The 23,140-nt window shown below is 48.7% G+C and overlaps 1 protein-coding gene across 1 annotated transcript in view; it reads left to right on the forward strand.

Annotated features, from left to right (window-relative positions):
* Positions 1-530: 530 nt before the first annotated feature.
* GRAMD2A (GRAM domain containing 2A) overlaps positions 531-23,140 on the forward strand; it is a 32,990-nt gene continuing 10,380 nt past the window's right edge. Inside the window, exon 1 of the mRNA XM_047074426.1 lies at positions 531-664. Coding sequence (XP_046930382.1) covers positions 531-664 — 134 coding nt within the window. The remainder of the gene's footprint in view (positions 665-23,140) is intronic.

A 23,140-nucleotide genomic window follows, 5' to 3' on the forward strand; every position in this document is an offset into this window, starting at 1 on the left:
CTAGTGGGAGGAGGGAAGGGTGCTGCAGGCCAGGTAAGATGGGATAGGGCTTTGTCCCCATTCCCAAGGCCCAGGTAACTGTCACATCGCCCCACTCTGTCTTGCTTCCCTACTTGATTTCTGGCCATCTTCAGTCCCTCCGTAGGACCCAACTCTGGGAAAAGCATGAAAGCTCCCTGACTGCCCGACTATGCGGTTCAAACAGTTCAAAATACCTCGTTCCCTACTCCTGTCCCTTAGCTGCTGTGGGGAGACGCTGAAACCTGCCCTGGAGCTCAGAGTCGGGAGGGTTTGGAGGAGGTCGGGAGGAGGTTGCTGCAGAGGGCACCGAGCTCCGAGACGGGTAGGGCTGAAGAGGAAGAGCCTGGAGGGGACCCAAGGCCTGCGCTCTGAGGAGCAGAAGGTGCAAACCGAGGCCTGGCCACCGAGACTTGCAGGTCGGGAAGTGGGAGCCTTAGAATCTGCGCAAAGCTCGCGGCGTTCAGGAGGGAGTAACGGCCAATGGGCGGGGCGGTCCCGCCCAACAGCCAATGGGCGGGCGGAGGCGGGCCCTCGGGGCGGAGGCGGGCAGGCAGGCGCCGGATCTGGCCGCGCGGTCCCCGGCGCTCGCTGGAGGCGCCGCGATGACCGCTCTGAGCCGGGGTGAGGCCGCCGAGGCGGGCAGGTAAGGGGCTGCGGCCAGCGGGCTGGGCTCGGGGCTCCGGGGACCGCCGCGAGGGAACGCTTCCCCGCGGGGCGAAGCGCCCGTGGGGAGCCCCTGCGCCTGGGTGCCTTCTTCCCGCGGGGCAGGCACTTCCCGGCCACCGGAATTTGGGCTCCGCTCCTGAGCTGCGCTGCGCGGGCCCGGGCGCCTCCGGGGGGCTGCGAGGTGTTGGCTAGGGGACAGATGGCCCTGCTGTCTGCGCTCCGTACCTGGGGGATGAGCGAAGTCCCGGTGGCATCAGGATGGTGGAAGGCACCCTCCTTGGGACGCCTCTTACCGCGTCTCCGACACCATAGCTATTCATTCATTCGTGTGTTCGTTCATTCATTTACTCATTCATTCATTCCCCAGCCAGATCGATTCCCTAGTCCTGACTGCCCCTCACCCAAAGTCTGGTGCTTCCCTGCTGACCCTCGGAGGGGTCAGCCTCTCTCCTTTCCCAGCCTGGTCTGCAATTGTAATGGCCCGAGGCGGCCCAGGCGGCAGCGTGGAGCTGTCCCAGCACGACTCGGCCGCACCCGTGCGCCAGGCGCGCTGGGGCCGGTCTCTTAGCCTGGAGATCTGATCCAAAGTCGCTTTGGGAGGAAGGAAAGTTCTTGCAGCTGGGGAAGGAGCAAGGAGGCTGGGCAGGCTAGGGATGGCGTTTCAGGTGACAGCAAGAATTGTGGCCTCTGCCCCTGGAGGTCTTGGGGTGCCGCGGGCTGAGATTATTTAGGGAAGACAGAGGCAGTGAATGAAGCTGTAAGTTCCTGCCCTTGCCCAGGTCCCAAGCCCCACAATCTGAGCTCTGAAGGACAGTCTGACTTCCCTGGCCAGCTAGCAATGGGGAAGGAAGGGTGAATGTGTGAATCCTGTGCCCACCCCACACAGATTTTTGGAACTGGCTGAATGCTTTGGGGCTCCCTCCGTCCTGTTTTCAGAGGTTGATGCGTCTCTACCCAGCTGTAATTTGCCCTTATTTGCTTTGCTGTCTCCCCTGTCCTCATGATTGTTTAAGGGTGCCCCATCCTTGCAGGGATCAGGTTCCTAGAGAATAAGAGAGCACCCTGACAATCTGTGATGTCTTTGTCCCATGTACACCTCTAGCTGGCTCTGAAGTCCAGCTTCTTTCAAAGATTTGTGGGGTTGCAGGGAGAGGTGGAGTAGAGGGTGTCCCTCCCACCCTGCAGTGAGGGGCCAATATACCTCCCTCCACAGTCCTCTGATTATGGTGGCTAGAATCCAGTCCATGCTGATAGACACTCTTAGGTTTGAGGTTACAGTTCAACAAGGCCACATCAGCAGTGAGCATCTCTGGGGCAAATGGGCAGGTCTGGGAGCAAAGCTGACAGACGCTGCCACTGAGCTTCAGGAGAGTTTCTGTTGGGACCAAATCCAAGTTCTTCCTGACTTGCCTTAGGGAGAAATTTCTGAATACCCTAGAGGCAACAGCCTGGGCCCGATCCATGCCTTGATGTTACAGGTTACTTTCAAGTTTCTGAACTTGGGCAAGTCCTCAAAAGGCTTAATGCAGACCAGAAAGACCTGTGTGCCAATTCATCCACCTAAGATAACCAACCTGAGGTTGAAAGTCAGCAGTACCTGAGACGGGTTTATGCCAGCCATCCTCCCTGAAGCTCTTCCCAGTGCCTACTTGGGTGGCTCCACCCCATCCTTAACGTGGTTAAGCTGTAGCTTTGGCCCCTGAATGCCACGTACCATATTTATCAGACCAGCATGAAGACTCTTGCTCTGGGAATCAGAAGTGAGTTCTAAGCCTCACGCTGTTCCTATTTTGCTAATACTTGGGGAAAAGTCAGACCCCTTCTCTGGGTCTGCTTTGCTATCATCATAAGGTAAGGAGATTGGACTGTAGGCTCCCTGAGAGCCTTCTCTATGCTGTCATTCAGTGGTTCTGCTAATTAACCTCAATTTCCCCTCAATTTCCGGAGGTATGTTATGTCTTCACATAATTTCTTCTTTGCTATGACTACCTATGGAGCATGTGACTCTTGATCTCCGTCATGAGTTGAAGCCCCATGTTGGGCTTAGAACTTACTTAATAAACACACACACACACACACATACACACACACACGCAAGAGCCCATGAAATAAAAAATGGTACAGCATTCCACTTTGTTGTCCCGTGTCTGAGTTTGGACACCAGAAAAAACTTGCTTTTCTCTTTTCTTAAAAAGTGAAAATAAGCCCTACAATTCTGCAGCCGTCTCTGGTGCCAAGTGTAAGTTTGGCATGAAGTCAGGCTTGGCCACTGTGCTGCTATTCACCTGGGTTGCAGGGCATCAAGCTGTCACCACCTGTTATCACCAACCTTTGAAGCTTTGATTAATCCCCCAAGTATTTATTAATATGGGAAAGGAAGGAGGAGGGGAGGGCAGAAGCCCCTGGGAATGGAGCTTCCTGTATGATAAGAAGTAACTACGCCCCCTTCCCTGCATACCCCCCCCACACACACCCCAAGGAGTACCTACCTGCTACAGCACAGATTCCAGAAGGAAGGCTTTTTTCCCTAAGAATATAAGCCTCTACAGGGTACACTGGTTCCTCCCTTCTCCCTACCACAGCTAAACATTTTTATTGGTTTAGAAATGCTTGGTCATAAATTAGGACTGGAATTTTTTTTTTTAATTTTTTCAACGTTTATTTATTTTTGGGACAGAGAGAGACAGAGCATGAACGGGGGAGGGGCAGAGAGAGAGGGAGACACAGAATCGGAAACAGGCTCCAGGCTCCGAGCCATCAGCCCAGAGCCTGACGCGGGGCTCGAACTCACGGACCGCGAGATCGTGACCTGGCTGAAGTCGGACGCTTAACCGACTGCGCCACCCAGGCGCCCCCAAGGACTGGAATTTTAATAACCCATGGAGGTTAGGGCACCTGGGTGGTTCAGTCGGTTAAGCAGCCAACTCTTGATTTGGGCTCAGGTCATGATCTCACAGTTGGTGGGATTGAAACCCTGCATTGGGCTCTGTGCTGACAGCAAGGATCCTGCTTGGGATTCTCTCTTTCCTTCTCTCTCTGCCTCTCCCATGCTCGCTCTTTCTCAAAATAAATAAATAAATGAACCCTAAAAAAATCCTACTAATAACCCACGGAGGTTATTAATATACTCTTCAAGTCCTAGTCCTAAGAGAGTGTTTTCTTGTGGGCTACCTGGGTGGCTCAGTCAGTTGAGTGTTCAACTCTTGATTTCCGCTCAGATCATGGCTCAGGTCATGATCCCAGGGTTGTGGGATCCAGCCCCGCATCGAGCTCCTGGCTGAGCATGGACCCTGCTTGGGATTCTCTTTCTGCTCCTCCTCCCCACTCACACACTCACTCTCTCCCTCTCTCTCTCTCTCTCTCTCAAAGAAATAAAATGAAAACAAAACAAAACAAAGAGTGTTCCCTAATATCCACTGGAAAATCACATAGTGAATTTTTAATTTAATTTAATTTTATATTTTGTATTTTGTGGGTTTTTTTGATATAATTTATTGTCAAATCGGCTTATATATAATACCCAGTGCTCATCCCAACAAGTGCCCTCCTCAATGCCCAACACCCATTTTCCCCTCTCCTCCACCCTCCATCAACCCTCAGTTTGTTCTCTGTATTTAAGAGTCTCTTATGATTTGCCACATAGTGAATTGTTTTTAACAGATGTCAATTTCTGGTTGGCACTATTTCTTTTTTAATCTGAACTAAGAAGCACATAAAGAATTAGTTTAAATCAAACATGAATTTCTTTTCCTTCTAACGGATTGACATGGCACATCAATGGTATATTAAATAATTGTCAAAATCATACTGTATGTCATTTCATTGGCATCTCTTTTGTCTCTGACTTAGGGTCGGAGCAGCAGTGTGGGTAGTATGCCTGAGCAAATAACTGTAACCAATTATACAGATTTTTTTTCTCTCTTCTGTAGAAAAAAGTTTAAATATTTCTACTATGTGTTAACATTAATTGGATTACTCAAAACCTGCCCATACCAACCCAGGCCACACAAAATGCTATTTAAAAATAGTTATATATATATATATATATATATATATATATATATATATATATATGTATATATATATATATATATTAGGGATGCGCCCATCACCCAGCTTCAACAATTAACCAGGTTATGGGGCAACCTTATTTCATATATACCTTTCCCCTCTCTCACTCCTAGATTATTTTGAAGCAAATCTAAGGTATTATTTCATCTACAACTGTTTCAGTGTGTATCTATAAAAGATAAAGCCTTTAAAAAATATAACTATAGGGGCACCTGGGTGGCTCAGTGAACTGAGTGACTGACTCTTGATTTTGGCTCAGGTCATGATCTCACAATTTGTGAGATTGAGCCCCGTGTCTGGTTTTGTGCTGATAGTGTGAGGCCTGCTTGGGATTTTCTCTCTCTCTGTCTCAAAATAAATAGATAAACTTAATATATATGAGTTATATATATATATTTTTTTTTTTTTTGAGAGAGAGAGAGAGAGAGAGAGGCAGAGGGAGAGAGAGAGAGAGAGAGAGAGAATCCCAAGCAGACTTCATGCTCAGTGAGGAGCCCGATGTGGGGCTCAATCCCATGACCCTGGGATCATGACCTGAGCCAAAATCAAGAGTTGGTCGCTCAACCAACTGAGCCACCCAGATGCCCCAGAGTCTATATTTTCAACACATTTTGGTGCTGATCAAACTAAAGTTATGTGGCCTATCATTTTGAAAATCATAGGCTACATTAAAAATGTAATAAAAGTGAAATGCTGTCTTTCCAGAAACATGTCCCTTTGTTCAGACACAACAATTTTGCCCCAAACCCCAGGAGTTCACAGACCCTCCCGGCAAGCCTTGCCTGGAATCCAGGATCCATTAGACTGTCACTGGGGCCCATAATGATGGAAGAAGACTTGGGAGGACTAGAAATAACCATTTTGCCCCATATGAATGTAGCAAGTAGGGACAGCTAACGGGTCTTGTAATATGAGACCCAGGAGAAGAGAGGTTAGGAGTGGTCATGGCCTAGTCTCTGCCCTGGTCACACCTACAGTGGAGATCTAGTTTTACCAAACTAAGATGACAAAGGTTTGTTCCTTGGTGAAGGATCACTTGTTAGAATGAGGACCATTTGGGTGTTGAAAAGAACTTTCCAGCAGAACTTTCTGCATGACACGCCTGATGGATGATATTCACATGTAGGTACACATTTTTAAATTCCTTGTGTCTGATTGCAACTTTACCTTTTTTTTTTTCACTCACTGGACTATTTGTTTCCTTATACCCAGTTTCTTGATATGGGTAACACTGAATAGTTTTCTTTTTTCTTTTAAGTCATTCCTAGATATGTAGTCACTGTGATAGAATAATAGGAAGGGGCTGAGCCAAAGACCTGAATTCAAATCCTTTCTCCACTGCTGAATTACTACTGGTTCTGAGCCTCCCTGTCTTCATCCATAAAACAGAGTCATATCTGGCCCACTTCCAAGGTTCTCAGGCTGTGTAATGGCCTCAGACACAGTAGGTTCTCACCAAAAATTAGTTTCTCTGCAATGCTTCCAGCTTTGAGAATCTGAGACCACACCTCTGATGATCCAGTCCCAGCTTTGAGAAATCTTGGTCTGTTTTCCTTTAAAAAAATTTTTTTTAAAACATTTATTTTTGAGACAGAGAGAGAGCATGAACAGGGGAGGGTCAGAGAAAGAGGGAGACACAGAATCTGAAACAGGCTCCAGGCTCTGAGCTGTCAGCACAGAGCCTGATGCGGGGCTCGAACCCACAGACCGCGAGATCATGACCTGAGCCGAAGTCGGACGCTTAACTGACTGAGCCACCCAGGCGCCCCACTGTTTTCCTTTTAAAGATGCAAACTTTATTTTTCTGAAATGAACTTTATTCTTGGTGATAATTGTAGATTCACATGGTCTCATGTACCTTTCACCAATTTCTTCCAGTGGTAACTTCCTGCATAACAAGAGCACCATAACACAAGCAGAAAATTGACATTGACAGAACCCATTGGCCTTATTCAGATTTCACCAGTTTTACATGCACTCGTGTGTGTGTGTGCGTTTAGTTTTGTGTAGTTTTATCACATGTGGGGATTTGGCAAAGTTCATTTTTAACATTTGTTTATTTTTGAGAGAGACCGAGATAGTGTGAGCGGGGGAGGGGTAGAGAGAGAGGGAGACACAGAATCTGAAGCAGGCTCCAGGCTCTGAGCTGTCCGCACAGGGCCTGACGTGGAACTTGAACCCATGAGCTGTGAGATCGTGACCTGAGCTGAAGTCGGACACTCAACCAACTGAGCCACCCAGGTGATCCTAATAAGTAAGTTTTTTAAAGTTTATTTATTTTGAGAGAGAGGGGGAGGAGGGAGGGGAAGAGAGAGAGGGAAAGAGAGAATCCCAAGCAGGTTCCATGCTGTCAGCGCAGAGCCCAACAGGGGGCTCAGTCTCACAAACTGAGATCATGACCTGAGTCAAAATTAAGAGACAGACATTTAACTAACTGAGCCTCCCAGGCACCCCAATAAATAAGTTTTAATAAATAACTGGATAAATATCATTTTAAGGGGTGCCTGGGTAGCTCAGTCAGTTAAATGTCTGACTCTTGGTTTTGGCTCAGGTCATGCCCTCGTGGTTGGTGGGTTCAAGCAACAAGTCAGGCTCCAAGGTGACGGCACCGAGCCTGCCTGGGACTCTCTCTCTCTCCCTCTCTCTCCCTCTCTCTCTCTGCTCCTCCTTCCACTGGTGCGCTTGTACTTTCTCTCTCAAAATAAGTAAATAAACTTAAAAAAAAAAACCATTTTAATTGTCACATAGCCTTCCATTCCGTGAATAAACCACAATTTCTTCATGCCCTATTGTTTTTTTCCTCTAACTACACTTCATTGAACATTCTTATACATTTAAATTTGTGTCCAGTTATTTCCTAAGAGTAAATTGTTAGAGGTGGAGTTTATGGGTCTGACGGGTATCTACTTATAAATGTATGTACCTTTTCTTTTATTGGTGTAGAAAATATTTGGATGTTTAATCTCCTTGGAATTTATTTTTGTGAATTGTGTAAGATAGCCAATTGCCCCAATACCATTTATTGGACAATCCATTCTTCTCTTACTTACTTGAAATACCTTCTTTATCATGTACTAAATTCTTAGATACCCGTAGATCATGTTCTGGACTCCCTGGTAGGACTCTCTGTTGGGATCTGTTAATCTTTCCTAAGCCAGTAAAAGCATGGTATTTTGATTGCTCTAGCTTTGTAGTTTCTTCTGACATCTGGTAAGGCAAGCCCTTGCATTAAATTAGAGATAAATTAGCTTCTTTAAAACTTTGAATCTTCCCACTCAAGAATATTTATTCAAGTCTTCTTTTTTTTTTTTTTTCTTCGTGCAAGTCTTATTTTATGTCATTCAAAAAAAATGTTTGTTGTTTTCTTCTCCTGGACTTTCTACATTTTATTTTTTATTTATTTTATTTTTTTTTTAACGTTTATTTATTTTTGAGACAGAGAGAGACAGAGAATGAACAGGGGAGGGGCAGAGAGAGAGAGGGAGACACAGAATCAGAAGCAGGCTCCAGGCTCTGAGCCATCAGCCCAGAGCCCGACGCGGGGCTCGAACTCACGGACCGTGAGATCGTGACCTGAGCTGAAGTCGGACGCTTAACTGACTGAGCCACCCAGGCGCCCCATACATTTTAAAAGTTATTTTGGGGGCACCTGGGTGGCTCAGTCGGTTAAGCGTCCGACTTCAGCTCAGGTCATGATCTTGTGGTCAGTGGGTTCGAGCCCCACTTTGGGCTCTGTGCTGACAGCTCAGAGCCTGGAGCTTTGGATTCTGTGTCCCCCTCTCTCCTCTCTGCCATTCCCCTGTTCATGCTCTGTCTCTCTCTCAAAAATAAATAAAGATTAAAAAATAAATAAAAGTTTATTCTTTTTTTTTTTTTTTTTTTTACTGTTTATTTTTGAGAGACAGAGAGAGACAGCATGAGCGGGAGAGGGCAGAGAGAGAGAGTGGGAGACCCAGAATCAGAAGCAGGCTCCAGGCTCGGAGCTGTCAGCACAGAGCCCGATGAGGGACTCGAACTCACAAACCATGAGATCATAACCTGAGCCGAAGTCAGACGCTCAACCGACTGAGCCACCCAGGCGCCCCTTGGGTTTTTTTGTTGTTGTTGTTACATTTATTTATTTTTGAGAAACAGTGAGACAAAGCATGAGCGGGGGAGGGGCAGAGAGAGAAGGAGACACAGAATCTGAAGCAGGCTCCAGGCTCTGAGCAAGCGGTCAGCACAGAGCCTGATGCAGGGCTCAAACCCACGAACTAGGAGATCATGACCTGAGCCGAAGTTGGACACTCAACCGACTGAGCCACCCAGGTGCCCCCTATTCTTGGGTATTTTATTATATATATATATATATATATATATATATATATATATATATAGTAGGTCTACAGAGAAATGATTGACTTTTATGTTCATCCTGTAATAATGGATAGAATAATAAACTCCATAAGAGTTCAGTATGTGTCTATTCCCACCACAGCTCTGCCTGGTCCAGCCCCCAAGTATAAGAATATCTGGGCCACTTTCTTATGTTTTTTTTTTTCCAGTTGATTACGTGTCCTCAAGACAGTTTATCTTACCATCTTTCAAATAAAAATTCTCTCTTTTTGAGGGGGGGTGAATGGCTGGCCAAGTGGGTGGAGCATGAAAGTCTTTATTTCTAGATGGTGAGTTCAACCCCACGTTGGGCAGAGAGTTTATTTAAAAAATAAAAAAAAATTAAATAAAAATTTAAATTCTTTTTAGTATCCAAACCTTTTCTTATGTTTTCTTGCCTTTGTGCAATGGCTAGAACCTCCAGAACACTGGTGAATAATAGGGGCGAGAGCAGAATTCCTAGGGGGTTTCCACCAGTTAGACAATCTGAAGTTCTCCCTAGAGGAAGAGGTCCCAGGACCCAGCAAGCTCCTTAAGACTAGGTCATCGCTCAGGAATCCCACTTAGCGGCAGCACAGCCGAGTTGTTCAGAGCCCGCAGCGGGGCACCAGCCAGACCCCGCTTCGGAGCGTCCCAAATCCAGGCCAGCGGCCGAGTTTCGTCGCGGTCACCGACCCAAGAGGGGGATCTCGGGTGGGGCGCTGGATCCTTTGACAGGGAGGCCAGGAGGTGCCGGCGCAGCGGCTGCACTCCCGGCAGCGCCCCCCGGTCGGTGTAAGCGTTTGCTCTTACGCCCAAGGGCCCATCAGCTCCCTCAAAAGTTGGGTCTGGCCGGCAGGCGGGATCTCTGGCGCCAGGCCGCCGCCGTGGGGAGCTGGCGCGAAGTGCGGGGCTGGAATTCTGGGTGTGGCTGCCCTCCGGCGGCGCCGGGTGACCCTGGGCCTCTCAGCTCTTGCTGAGGCAGGCGCCGTAATGGACCAGTGGTTCTCGCCTGGGGTGGAGGAGCAGCAGGTGAGGGTGCTGGGGAGGGGTGGACCCGGGAGGAAGGTCGCGGGCCACGGCAGCCCCCCCCCCCCCCCCCCCCCGCCCAGGGCACCAGGATGGGGGATGTGCAATCCCTTCTCCTCCCCTCCTCCAGCGTCTCTGCCGTCTTTCACTGGTGGGAAGGCGGGATCTGACCTGTGCGGAACAACATCCTCACTTGTAGTCACAGGCCTGTCCTCATGCTACATCCCTAGGATGCAGTCACCACCCTGGGAGGGAGGGAGGAAGGAGGAGCAGGCCTTTAGCACCCGAGTCTGGATTCATACCCCCACTACCCCGTCAAGATTGTCCCTGGCTGGAGTTACCTATCTTGTCCTCTGCTGCTGAAGTGACTGCCTTCACTCTTCCTCCTCCTTGCCTCTCGGCAAACTTCACAGATTCCCATTCCTCCTTTTGAAACAACACTCCTTCGGCCTCCACTGACAGCCTCTATCCCTGGCTTTCTTTCTACCTCTTGGCTCACTCTCTCCTAGTCTCCTCCTCCCGGGGACACTCTCTTCCACACTGTCTTTAAGTGTTGTGCTTCTTCAGATCCCAGATTTATCTCCTCCCTCTCCCCCTCCTTGAGATGCAATTCCCATGCCATAAAATTCATGCTTTTAAAGTGTACAATTCAGTGGCTTTTAATGTGTTCACCAAGTTGTGCAGCCATCACCACTGTCTAATTCCAGAACAGTCTCATCACCCCAAAAAGAAACCCTGTGCACATTAGTCACTTCCCATTTCCCCTTCCCCCGGCACCTTGGCAACCACTAATCTACTTTCTGTTTCTATGGATTTGTCAGTTCTCGACATTTCCCGTACATGGATTCATAACAGTACGTGGACTTTTGTAACCGGCTTCTTTCACTTAGCAGAATGTTTTCTTTTTTTTTTTTTTTGTCAATATATGAAATTTATTGTCAAATTGGTTTCCATACAACACCCAGTGCTCATCCCAAAAGGTGCCCTCCTCAGTACCCATCACCCACCCTCCCCTCCCTCCCACCCCCCATCAACCCTCAGTTTGTTCTCAGTTTTTAAGAGTCTCTTATGCTTTGGCTCTCTCCCACTCTAACCTCTTTTTTTTTTCCTCCCCCTCCCCCATAGGTTTCTGTTAATTTTCTCAGGATCCACCTAAGAGGGAAACCATATGGTATCTGTCTTTCTCTGTATGGCTTATTTCACTTAGCATCACACTCTCCAGTTCCATCCACGTTGCTACAAAGGGCCAGATTTCGTTCTTTCTCATTGCCACGTAGTACTCCATGGTGTATATAAACCACAATTTCTTTATCCATTCATCAGTTGATGGACATTTAGGCTCTTTCCATAATTTGGCTATTGTTGAGAGTGCTGCTATGAACATTGGGGTACAAGTGCCCCTATGCATCAGTACTCCTGTATCCCTTGGGTAAATTCCTAGCAGTGCTATTGCTGGGTCATAGGGTAGGTCTATTTTTAATTTTCTGAGGAACCTCCACACAGCAGAATGTTTTCAAGGTTCATTCAGATTGCAGCTTGTATCGATACTTCACTCCTTTTTATGGCTCCATAATATTCCATTGTGTGGCTCTGCCACAGTTTATCTGTTCATCAGTTGATGGGTATTTGGGTTATTTCTATCTTTTGGCTAATTATCATAATGCTATGAGCATTCTTGTATGAGATTTTGTGTGGACATGTTTTCAGTTCTCTCAGGGTGTATACCTGGGAGTGCTATAGTAACTCTGTGGTTAACCATTTGAGGAACCACCAAACTGTTTTCCAAAGCCGCTGTTCCATTTCACATTCCCACCAGCAACATATGAGGGTTCCGATTTCTCCACATCCTCACCAACATCTAATATCGACTATGATCTCCTAGTGTGTGTGAGGTGGTATCTAACTGTGGTCTTGATTTTGCATTTCCCTGATGGCTAAGGATGTTGAGCATCTTTTCATGTACTTTTTCGTCATTTGACATCACCTTTGGAAAAATGTTTATTTGCCCATTTTTAGTTGGGTTATTTGTCTTTATTGTTCAATTTTAAGAGTTCTTTTTTAAAAAATTTATTTTAATTGTGGTCAAGAAAAGCACATAACATAAGATTTACCATCTTAACCATTTGTAAATGCATTTGTGCAGTTCAGTAGGTGTTAAGCATATTCATATTGTTGTGCAACCAGTCTCCAGAACTTTTTCATCTTGCAAAACTGAGATACCCATTAAATACCTCTCCATCTTCCCCTCTCTCCAGGCTCTGGCAACCACCATTCCACTTCCTGTTTCTTTGAATTCGATACTCTAGATACTTCATATAAGTGGAATCATATAGTTTTGTCTTTGGTAACTGGCTTATGTCACTTAGTATAATATTTTCAAGATTGTAGGAGTTATTTAATTTTCTGGATATTAGTCACTTACCAGATACATGACTTGCAAATGTTTTCTCCCATTCTGTGGGTTGTCTTCACTTTCTTGATATCATTAGCTGCACAAAATTTTGCAGTTTTGGTGAGGCTCAATTTATCTTTTCTTCTGTCTTGTGCTTTCTGTGTCATATCTTAGGAAAAGGTTGCCTAATCAAAGAACACAAAGATTTACACTTGTTTTCTTTTTTTTTTAAATGTTTTTATTTATTTTTGAAAGAGAAAGAGTGCAAGTGGAGGAGGGGCAGAGAGAGAGGGAGACACAGAATCTGAAGTAGGCTCCAGGCTCTAAGCTGTCAGGACAGAGCCCCACGTGGGGCTTGAACCCATGAACCGTGAGATCGTGACCTGAGCCGAAGTAAGACGCTTAACTGACTAAGCCACCCCAGTGCCCCAACACCTGTTTTCTTTTAAAAGTCTCATGTTAGCTCTGACATTTTTGAGCTTATTTTTATATATGCTGTGCAATAGGGGTCCATGTTAATTCTTTTGCATGTGAATATCCAGTTGTCCCAGCACCATTTGTTGAAGAGACTAATTTTTCTCCTATTGACTTGGTTTTGGCACCCTTGTTGATAGCTTCTCTTCTTTGTGTATCCACTTTCCCTGGGGGATCTTCCTAGCTCCTGTATTCATTCATGGGCCGATAACTCAGGAATTTATCCCTTTAGTCTTGACCTTTCTCCTGAGCTCCTTACTCATGTATAGCTTGACATCTTCACTTACATGTTTCTCACACATCTTCAAGACTGAACTCATGATTGTTTCCTTCAAATATGCTCTTTTTACAATATGTTTTTCCCTGTTTCATCTTAGCAAGGCAGAGTAGGATTCTACTTGCTTAAGCCAGAAATCTACAGTAATATTTGGCACTTTTTCCCTTATACCCCATATCCAATGGGTCACCAAGTCAGGTTGATTTTTATTCGGAAATATATATCCTGAATCCATCCCTGGCCCTCCATCACCACTGCCACCAAGTCTGAGACATCATCTCTCTGCTGGAATACAGTATGCTAGCTGATTTGTCTCCACGGAAAATTTTCAACATATACAAAAAAGGAGAGATTGCAGGGTGGATACCCATGTATCCATCACCCAGCTACAATACCCGTCAACAGAAGATTGTCCCTCTTTCATCAATATTCACCTCTACTCCCCCTTTCCCACCTCCTTTGGGTTACTTTGAAGCAAATCTGTGTGTCAGAGTGACTTTTTTTTTTTTTTTAATTTAAGTAATCTCTGTACCCTACATGGGGCTCAGACTCACCACCCTGAGATCAACAGTCACATGTTCTTCTGACTTATCCAGCCAGGTGCCCCTCAGAGTGATTGTTTAAGATACAAAGTTGATTGTGTATTTCCCCATTTAAATCCCTTTATTGATTCCCTGTTGCTTTTAAGAAAATAATAGAAACCCTTACTGGGGTCCACAGGACCCTGCATGATCTAGCCCTGCCACCCTCCCCAGCTTCATTGCTCACCACTTCAGTACTTCCACCCTCCAGACACAAAGGCTCTGTTTATGTTCCTCATACATGTTACACACCTCTGGCCTCAGGGCCTTTGCACATCCATCATAAACCCTCTACAATGACCCCTCTGTCACTCTCTCATTTTGGCTATCAGCTCAAAATGCTACTGCTTCTTAGGGAAATCTTCCCTGTTTTCCACAATTGAGTCTGGACTCCCTGATAGAGGTCCTCTTAGGACGCTGTGCCCTCCTTTTATAGCATATATTACACAGTTATAATTATGTATTGATTTATGTAAATATTTGCTTCATGTCTGCCTCTCCCACCAGGCATTTTGGGGATAGTAGCTTGCCTTATCCCTCTTAGTATACACAGCACTTACACAGAACTGAGCGAATAGCAGACATTTAATTGATGTTTGTAGGAGTGAGGCAGAGAGGCTGGTGGCCTTTGAGGACTGTTATCCTGCCAGCCTCTCCTAGGATAGGGGTTCTTCTGATCACAGAAGGGTCAGTGGCCATTTGCAGTTCACCCAGTTCCTGGCTGTGCTTTGTTTTTTTTTTTTTTTTTTTTAACGTTTTTATTTATTTTTGGGACAGAGAGAGACAGAGCATGAACGGGGGAGGGGCAGAGAGAGAGGGAGACACAGAATCGGAACCAGGCTCCAGGCTCCGAGCCATCAGCCCAGAGCCCGACGCGGGGCTCGAACTCACGGACCGCGAGATCATGACCTGGCTGAAGTCAGATGCTTAACCGACTGCGCCACCCAGGCGCCCCATGTGCTTTGTTTTTCCCTCAGACAACATTTGCTTGCCTTCCTGGGGTGAGGCTTTATCGCCCCTTTGTAGAGAGTAACTAGGTCCAGAGAGAGAGTGTGGCTTCTCCAAGGCCCCTCAACAGTGAGAGGTCCTTCTAGGCCTGACTCTCTTTCTGCCCCCAAACCCAGGCTCTTTCGGGACCCTAAGACTCCTTCAAACCTGCCTGTGTCCTGAGAAGAGCCTGGACGATGCACAAAGCCAGAGGGATTCTGAGGTGGCTGTGAGGATGGTTGGAATGGGGTGCGTTGGATGGCATCCATGGATGGACAGAGCAGACTTGTCCCAAGGGTAGCCACGCCCCCTGGCAGCCTTGAGTGGGGGCGTCTGAGCAGCTGAGGCTGCCTGTGGGCCCTCCCACAGCAAGCCCGGCGGAGGGTGGCCACCAGGAGCACAGGGGTGCTCTGTTTCTTAATGAATGCAAGTCTGTTTTTAGACCTGAATGACCAGCTTCTTGTCTGGAAATGGCCAGGCCCTAACTGGCTGGCCCAGAAAAAGTGGTCTGTGACCAGGTCCAGGGATGCCAGCTCAAACAGATGCTGCTATAGCAGTGGGCACTATGGGATGAGGCCAGCTACAGGCAGATTACTCTCTGCAGAACCAACTGCTTGCTCCATGGTGGCCTGGGTTTCATGAGAAATCCTGGACATCCCCAGGAGCAAAGCTTCCGTGTTTTAGCTGTTTGTCCCGTATGTCTCCCTGGTGACTGTTCTTACTCTGTAGGCCTTTGAGCTCTGGCCAGGAAGGGGGCAGCAACTCCTGGCCTCAAACCTTTGGTGGAAGGAGGGTGGGGGAGGGATGCTGAACAGGGTTGGGCCTGAGTTGTGAGAGAGCCTCCAGCACTGCCCCCCAACCCCCTCTCCCCAGCTCCCCCCCCCCACCCCGGGTGGGAGCAGTTATTGGGTGTGGCCCAGGTGCAAAGAGGGCCCTGCCCTTGGAGGCTCTCTGGCTGAAGTCCCAAGGAAAAGATTCAGTCATGCAGAACGTGTGTGGAGCTTCAGGGTGCAGTTTGGGGCCTGGCAGTGCACCGTCTCTGCAGCTACACCTCTTGACATCCTTCAAGGGACATGACGGGATGCAGAGCTCTTAGTGGGGCTGGCAGGGGGTTGGAGGCTCAGTGGACAAGGCTGTGAGGACCAGTCCCCTCCTTGGGGCTAGGCCGTGACCTCTCAGATCCCCACAGCAGCCCTGAAGATTTTCAGGTCAGCAAGGGGATTTTCCCCATTTTATAGGGGAGCAGACCCAGAGGAAGGGGACTGGAGGCCACCTAGGAGGTCAAGGGCAGCCAGAAGCAAACTCAAGTGACTTGTTCTCACTCCAGCTCTTATGTTTGTGTTCCAAGGTCCCAGTGTGGCTGAACAAACTACACAAAGGAGCTTTTCAGCAGGGAGTGTTTGTTTATTCAGTACACAGTTATTGAGCACTTACTGTATGCCTGAAGCTGTGTGTGGCCCCAGAGTGAGAGATGAATAAGAAAGATAGTCTAGTGGGGAGACAACCACATAAACAGGCGATACAACAGTGAAGATATCTGAGCAGACGGCGAGTGGAGACAAGGTGGGAGGGGTCTGCTCTCCCAGCCTACCAGCTGGCTAGGCTTCAGGGAAGTGTTGGGGGATGAGAGAGAGAGGGTCTCCATCTTGGGCAGGAGCAGATTAGCTAAGCAGGACCCAGGCAGAGCTGGGAGGGCAGCCCATTAGCACTCCTTCTGAATGCCCAAGAGGAGTCAGCCTGAGCACTTTGATCCTGAATTCCATCCCTGTAAGGACCTGGGCCTTTCTAGTGTGCTGGGAGAGCCCACGCCATGGGGGAGAGTTCTAGGAGCAGGGAAGAGTGGGATTGGAGCCCTTTAACCATTTAACCTCTAATTAGGGCTTGGCTAACTAGCTCTGGGCTCCACAGAGAGACCTGGGCAGTGGGCAGCATCTTGGCTGCCAAGAGTGGGAGATAGAGCCAGCCTTGCTCTCGGCCCTCCCAGCTCCCACTGGGTGGAGCGCCCAGAGGGTTCTGAGATCCCTGTAGGTAGGAGTTCTTGTAGGCACCAGAGCTCAAAGGGGTCCTTGTTCAGGCTGGATGCAGCCACCCCCAGAGGGCTATGCTAGCTCATATCTCCTCCTGAACAACTAGCTCTCCCAGTTTGTTTGGTTCTTTGAGCAGAGAAGATAAAGGCTTGGAGAGGGGTGGGAGGGTGGGAAGGGTTCTGGTCTAGGGAATCCTACTTCTCAGAGGGGCCCCTGCATGGCCATCTCAGCCCAAGAGACCCCCTTCAGGTCTCCCCTTTTCCCTGTCTACTGGAGAAGCTTCAGGAGAGGCAGTGCTGGGGCACCGGCTGCAGAAGTGAAAATTAATGGGCTGAAAGGGGGGCAGACCTTCTTTGCTCTCTCCCAGCCCATGCACCCCTGCTGGTCTCTGCTCTCTGCTCCCTCTTCCCTTGTTCTAGACCCAGCTCCAGGGGCACCCGAAGGTTCTGCTCCAGGGTCCCTGCAGTATACCTCCCTCCTGCCCGTTTACTGCTTCTGGCTGCACACCTCCCATCTCTTATGTCCCCATTGGGATCCATTAGAAATGGAATCGTATGGGCCAAAGTTCATCTTTTCCTCCAAAGAGGCTGCTGGTCAGCTTACAGATGGCTTTGTGTGGGTCTAGAGCACACCATGGTTCTGCTGGTGGCAGCCAGGGTCATTTGGTACAGGCTGTGGCATCTTGGGAAGCAGGATGCCTGGCCCTCCACATCCCCTTTCATTTCAAAGCTGCCACAGTGAGTAAAAGGGAACTAAGCACATTGCTGACCCAGGTGTTCTCAGACCTGCCCGTGGTAGGCAGGGTTTGTGCCTGCGCTGGGTGCCCGTCCCTCCTGAGTCCTTGGCCAGGGCTGCTGAGTGGGACAGCTGGATTGGGACCCAATGTGTGGCCCCCAATTCACTGAATGCCACCCCCTTACGCTCAGGATTCTTTCCCCATTTCTTGTCAGCAGAGACAGCAAAGCAGTGGTCCTACATAAGGAATATTTGCTTAGAAAATAAAGTGAGAGGCAGCTTCTGTGTAAAAATAACAGAATTATTTTTTGCAAAAGATTACCTTTTATCTTCATTTTATTTATTTTTAAAATGTATTTATTTGTTTTGAGTGAGAGAGAGAGAGGGCATGAACTCGGGAGCGGCAGAGAGAGAGGGAGAGACAGAATCCCAAGCAGGCTCCTCACCATCAGCGTAGAGTCCGATGCGGGGCTCAAACTCACGAACCGCAAGATCGTGACCTGAGCCGAAATCAAGAGTTGGATGCTGGACCAACTGAGCCACCTATGTGCCCCAAGTTTTATTTATTTTTTAAAAATAATTTTTTCAACATTTATTTATTTTTGAGAGAGAGAAAGAGAGAGAGAGAAAGAATGTGAGTGGGGGAGGGGCAGAGAGAGGGAGACAGAGGATATGAAGCAGGCTCGGCACTGTGAGAGCAGAGCCTGACTCCGGGGTCAAACTCACAAACCCACCATGAGATCATGACCTGAACCGAAATCAAGAGTCGTCGGCTGCTTAACCGACTGAGCCATCCAGACACCCTATCTTCAAGTTTTGGAGTACTGATGATAAGCCTGACTCTATTGACATTATTCCAGTTTCCTTTCGGCAGAGCTCTTGTCAACTGGTTTCTGGGCTGTGTGTCAGGACTGTGGCCCCGGGAGGACGTAGGGAGGCTTTCGGGAAGGACACAGAGCCAGCCTCTGCCGCACGGAAAGCTGCTCTTACTTCCTTGGCACGAGCTAGTAAATGTGCTCTGTGACCTTAACAGATGAAGGAAATCTCTATTAACAATGTGATTCCTGTCTTGCCAAGGGTGTTCCTGGAACTTTAGAGGGGCAGGGTGAAGGCATAGGAGGGTCAGGGCCCTAGATCCAGAGCCCAGGCAAGAGGATTGGCCCTGAATTCCAGGAGCCATGCTTCTCCCTCTGAGCCACAAAAAAAGGAGAGAAGTGGGGGCAGGATTCATGCACAGCAGTTTCTTAACACTGGCTGCATGTTTAAAATCACCTGAGGGGTGCCTGAGTGGCTCATACGGTTAAGTGTCCAACTTCAGCTTAGCTCATGATCTCACAGTTTGTGGGTTCAAGCCCCACATCGGGCTCTGTGCTGAGCCTGGAGCCTACTTCAGATTCCGTGTCTCCCTCTCTCTCTGCCCCTCCCCCACTCATGCTGTCTCTCTCTCTCTCTCTCTCTCTCTCTCTCTCTCTCTCTGTCAAAAATAAACAAACATTAAAAAAATTTTTTTAATAAAATCACCTGAGATCTTTTAAAAGCCTGAAACTGAACGTATGCCTAACTTATGACCCAGCAGTTCAAATCCTAAGTGTTTGCCCATAGAAATGAATACTTGTGTCCACACTACAGGTGCTGGAATGTTCCTGGCCACACTTTCATAACAGGCAAAAACTGGAAATTTCCCAGATGCCCATCTATAGTAAAATGAATAAGTTGTAGTATGTCCGTGTAATGGAATTCTAAACATTGGTGAAAATGCACAATTAATAGCTACACACAACACTGTGGACGAATCCCACAGATGCATTGCTGAGTAAAAGGAGCCACATAAAAGGGTATGTATGGTATGATTCCGTTCATAGAAAGTCCACAAAGAAGAGGCAGAGGCAACCTGTGCTGTGGAAACCAGGGTGATGGTTATTCTTGTGGGTTGTGGGTTGTGGGTGGCAGGTTGGGGGTGGTGGTGAGACTGAAAGAGGCAGGAGGGGCTTCTGGGGGCTGGTTTCCAAGTGTGTTCTATTTGTGAAATGCATTGAATTGTACATTTATTTTATGTACTCTTTTTTTTAAAAGTTTATTTAGTGTTTGTGTGTGTGTGTGTGTGTGTGAGAGAGAGAGAGAGAGAGGGAGAGAGAGAGAGAGAGTGCAAGCAGGGGAGGGACAGAGAGAGAACCCCAAGCAGGCTCTGAGCTGTCAGCCCAGAGCCTGACGTGGGGCTCAATCTCACAAACTGTGAGATCATGACCTGAGCCGAAATCAAGAGTCAGACATTTAGCCACTCAGGCATCTCTCCTACATATGCTTTTCTATGTGTAAGCTATACTTCAATAAGAAGTTGAAAATATATAGCTACCTACATGCTACCCCCAGAGACTCTGATTTAATTGGTCTGAGACAGGGCTCAGGCATCATTTTTTTGTTTGTTTTCTTAAAAAGCTCTACATGTTGGGGCGCCTGGGTGGCTCAGTCGGTTAAACGTCCGACTTCAGCTCAGGTCATGATCTCGCGGTCCGTGAGTTCGAGCCCTGCGTCAGGCTCTGTGCTGACAGCTCAGAGCCTGGAGCCTGTTTCAGATTCTGTGTCTCCCTCTCTCTGACTCTCCCCCATTCATGCTCTGTCTCTCTCTGTCTCAAAAATAAATAAACATTAAAAAAAAAAAAAAGCTCTACATGTGATGCTAATGTGTACTCAACAGGCTGCACATTAGACTTGACCGGATGGTCTCTCTTCTCCATGACGAAGGCGGTGAGCTGTGTGCTAAGCAAGAGGTCAAGGTAGAGATGGGCCATCTTTGTGGTCTGTGGGTTTGTGTTTTCAGGAACGTGTTGCTAAGGTGTGTTTTTTGTTTGGAGGAACTCTCTTCTTGGAGGTTACGGGGCCCAGCGTCCTGGCCAGCTGCTGAAGGGGTGGAGCTGTTGCTGGGCCCGGCCTTGAGAAGGGCTGGCAGGTCCCACGTGATGCTCTAGTATCTCAAATGTCCATGAGAAGTCAACGTGGGAGACTCCCCCAAGTTGTCCCAGGGGACCCGCCTGTGACCTTGCAGACCCAGCCTGGCTTTCTGCTTCAGCATGGCCTGGGTGCTGCTCCTGCCAGGCTTGGAGGAGCCTGAAAGGAGGTTTCCCCTGGGGCTAGGGAGGCTTGAGTGTGGGCACAGGACAGTCCAGGAGCATGCCAGTCCAGTGAACACAGCAGTGGAGGCCTGAGGGGTCCGGCTTGTGCTTTCCCCAAATACCACATTGCATCCCTTCCGAGCCACTTTATCCTTTTTCTTTTGTCTCTGCCTCCCACCCGAGCTCCCCCTTTGATCAGTCAGCCAGCATGGACTGAGTGCCTGGTGGTGCTGGGTCAGTGCTGACTGCCTGCTTCACGGGCAAGGCTCCTGGAAGGGACCGGTCTGCAGGTGACCCCCATTGCTCCATTCTATGTGCCTTTCCCTTCTACTGCCTTGATTTATCCCTCCCCTCTTCCCTCTTGGAGTGTCACCATCTCTCTTTCTCTGTCTGCTTCCCTCACAGTAGCAAACACTGGGTGCCTGCTGTGTGCTGGGGATACAGAGATGTATAAGACACACCCCTGGTGGAGCTCAGAGGCCACTGGGGGCAGCTGGATGTGTAAACAGACAAGCACAGTCTGGTGTGGTAAGTGCTGGAACAGCACAGCAGGACAGAGGGGACAGGGGACCACAGAGGAGGACTGACCAGCTCTGCAGGGGTAGACCAGGGAGGGCTTCACAGAGGAGGTGACATTTGAACTGGGACTTGAAAGATAAGTGGAATTCTCCAGGTAGACAAGCATGGGAAGGAATTGCAGGTAGGGAGGATGTGCAGGTGCGGAGGGCTGTGGCAACAAGGAAGCTGGGCTCAGGTGAGCCTCAGGAGTGAGGCTGGGAAGGGAAGCAGGAAGCTCAGGAAGGCCAGCTGAGGAGGCATGAGGAAGGTAAGGTCAGCAGCAGAGTGGCAGGATCAGTTCTGGGCCCCAGGTGCCTCTGCTGGTGGTGCCGATGTGGGGGAGGGCCAGGCATGGTGAGGAGGCTTCTGCCAACATCAGGGAGAGGATGATGGTGATTAGAGCTGGCAGGTGCAGCAGGAATGGAGTAGGTGGTGTCCTGGTGTCATAGGTTCAGCTGGGGGAAGGCTCTTGGGCCTTTGGGGATTGAGTGCTGTGGGGGGGGTGGGGAGGAGAAGGAGGTGAGGCTTCTGCCTTGGGCAACCATGGAGGAAGGAGCCTTTCAGGGATATTGGGTGCTCAGAAGGAAGCAGATTTGGGGGGATGACACTGAGCTCACCTTGATGGATACATCCAGATGGCTGAAGCTCAGGAGGAGAGGAGGTGTCAAGGTTAGAGATTTAGAGATTTCGATTTGGGAGCATCTGCCTGGTGGGTGTATTCTGAGCCTGGAGGAAGCTTCCAGAGCAGAGTGTACACATGTCAGGTGTCCTGTGAGGCCTGGTCCATGAGTTCTGCAGGAGGCAGCTCGACTCTTGGACCTCTGGGTTCCCTCCTTATTGTCTCTCTCTCCCTCTCCTACCCTCTCTGTGTCCCCCCCCCCCCCTTTCTTGACTGGCCTGGCTCCTCTGCTGACATCCCCAGTGCTAGCTCCGCCCCCTGCTCTTTCAGCAGCCCCGAGTGGCAGGCTGCACCCTGGACTCCTGGTGTGATAAGCTCAGTGAGTATTTGGAGAGGGAATGAAGGAAGGCTTGCAGGTAGGGCAAGCAGCTGTTGTGTCCTCTGGAGAGGCATCCTGCCCCGGGCTCAGGCTCAGCAGGGCGAAAGGGACTCATCTGAGGAGTTCCCCAACCTTTTCTACCTCCTCTAATGTCCAAAATATTGGGCCTCCCCTGCTGCCTCCCCTTGATAACAAGAATATTTTTTTGTGGCTCTGATGGAAAAAACAGACATGGCTTTGAGGACCCCTGATACTACCCCACAGTCTGCAGGTGGGGGTAGGAGTGGGACTTGATGGGCAAGGGGGTTAGTTCACAACCCACAGAGTAGGGGCAACTGGCTTGAGGAGGTCTGTGTGGGAACGCACAGAGGCTGCCAGGAGAGTGGGGGCACCCAGGCTGGTCCCCATTCTCCAGCTTCCTGCTCTTGAAGCCTCCTTCCTGACCTTGTGCAGCAGGGCCCAGTTGGTCCTTGGGTGCTCCCCACTTATTGGTTCTGTGGTGACCACTCTGCCCCAGACCTACCCTTGTATCTGATTTTGCTCCCATTTCTTTATTTTTACTCACCTAAATACTGTAGACTAATTAGTAGAAAATCTGACTTGATAGTTTTGCAAACCATGCATTTTGGCACAGGCAGAGTCTCTGTATCAAGAGCATTATGAGGACAGCCAGGAGGGACTGGCCTTAACAGATGGACAGGTGGGAATGGCTTGTAACCATCTTGTTCATCATGCATAAAGGAGTTGCTTTTAAGTTTAAAGATACTTGAAAGTCATTTCCCCCACCCCCAGTGACTGTGTTTTACCACTGTTCTTTTCTTCCTGGAGATGCTGTGGGGAGAGCGAGTGCACCGCCTTCTT

Source organism: Lynx rufus, unplaced genomic scaffold, assembly GCF_022079265.1.
Source record: "Lynx rufus isolate CCGP_SWC_20201006 ecotype Redwood Valley unplaced genomic scaffold, mLynRuf1.p SCAF_13, whole genome shotgun sequence".
Lineage (NCBI taxonomy): Eukaryota > Metazoa > Chordata > Mammalia > Carnivora > Felidae > Lynx > Lynx rufus.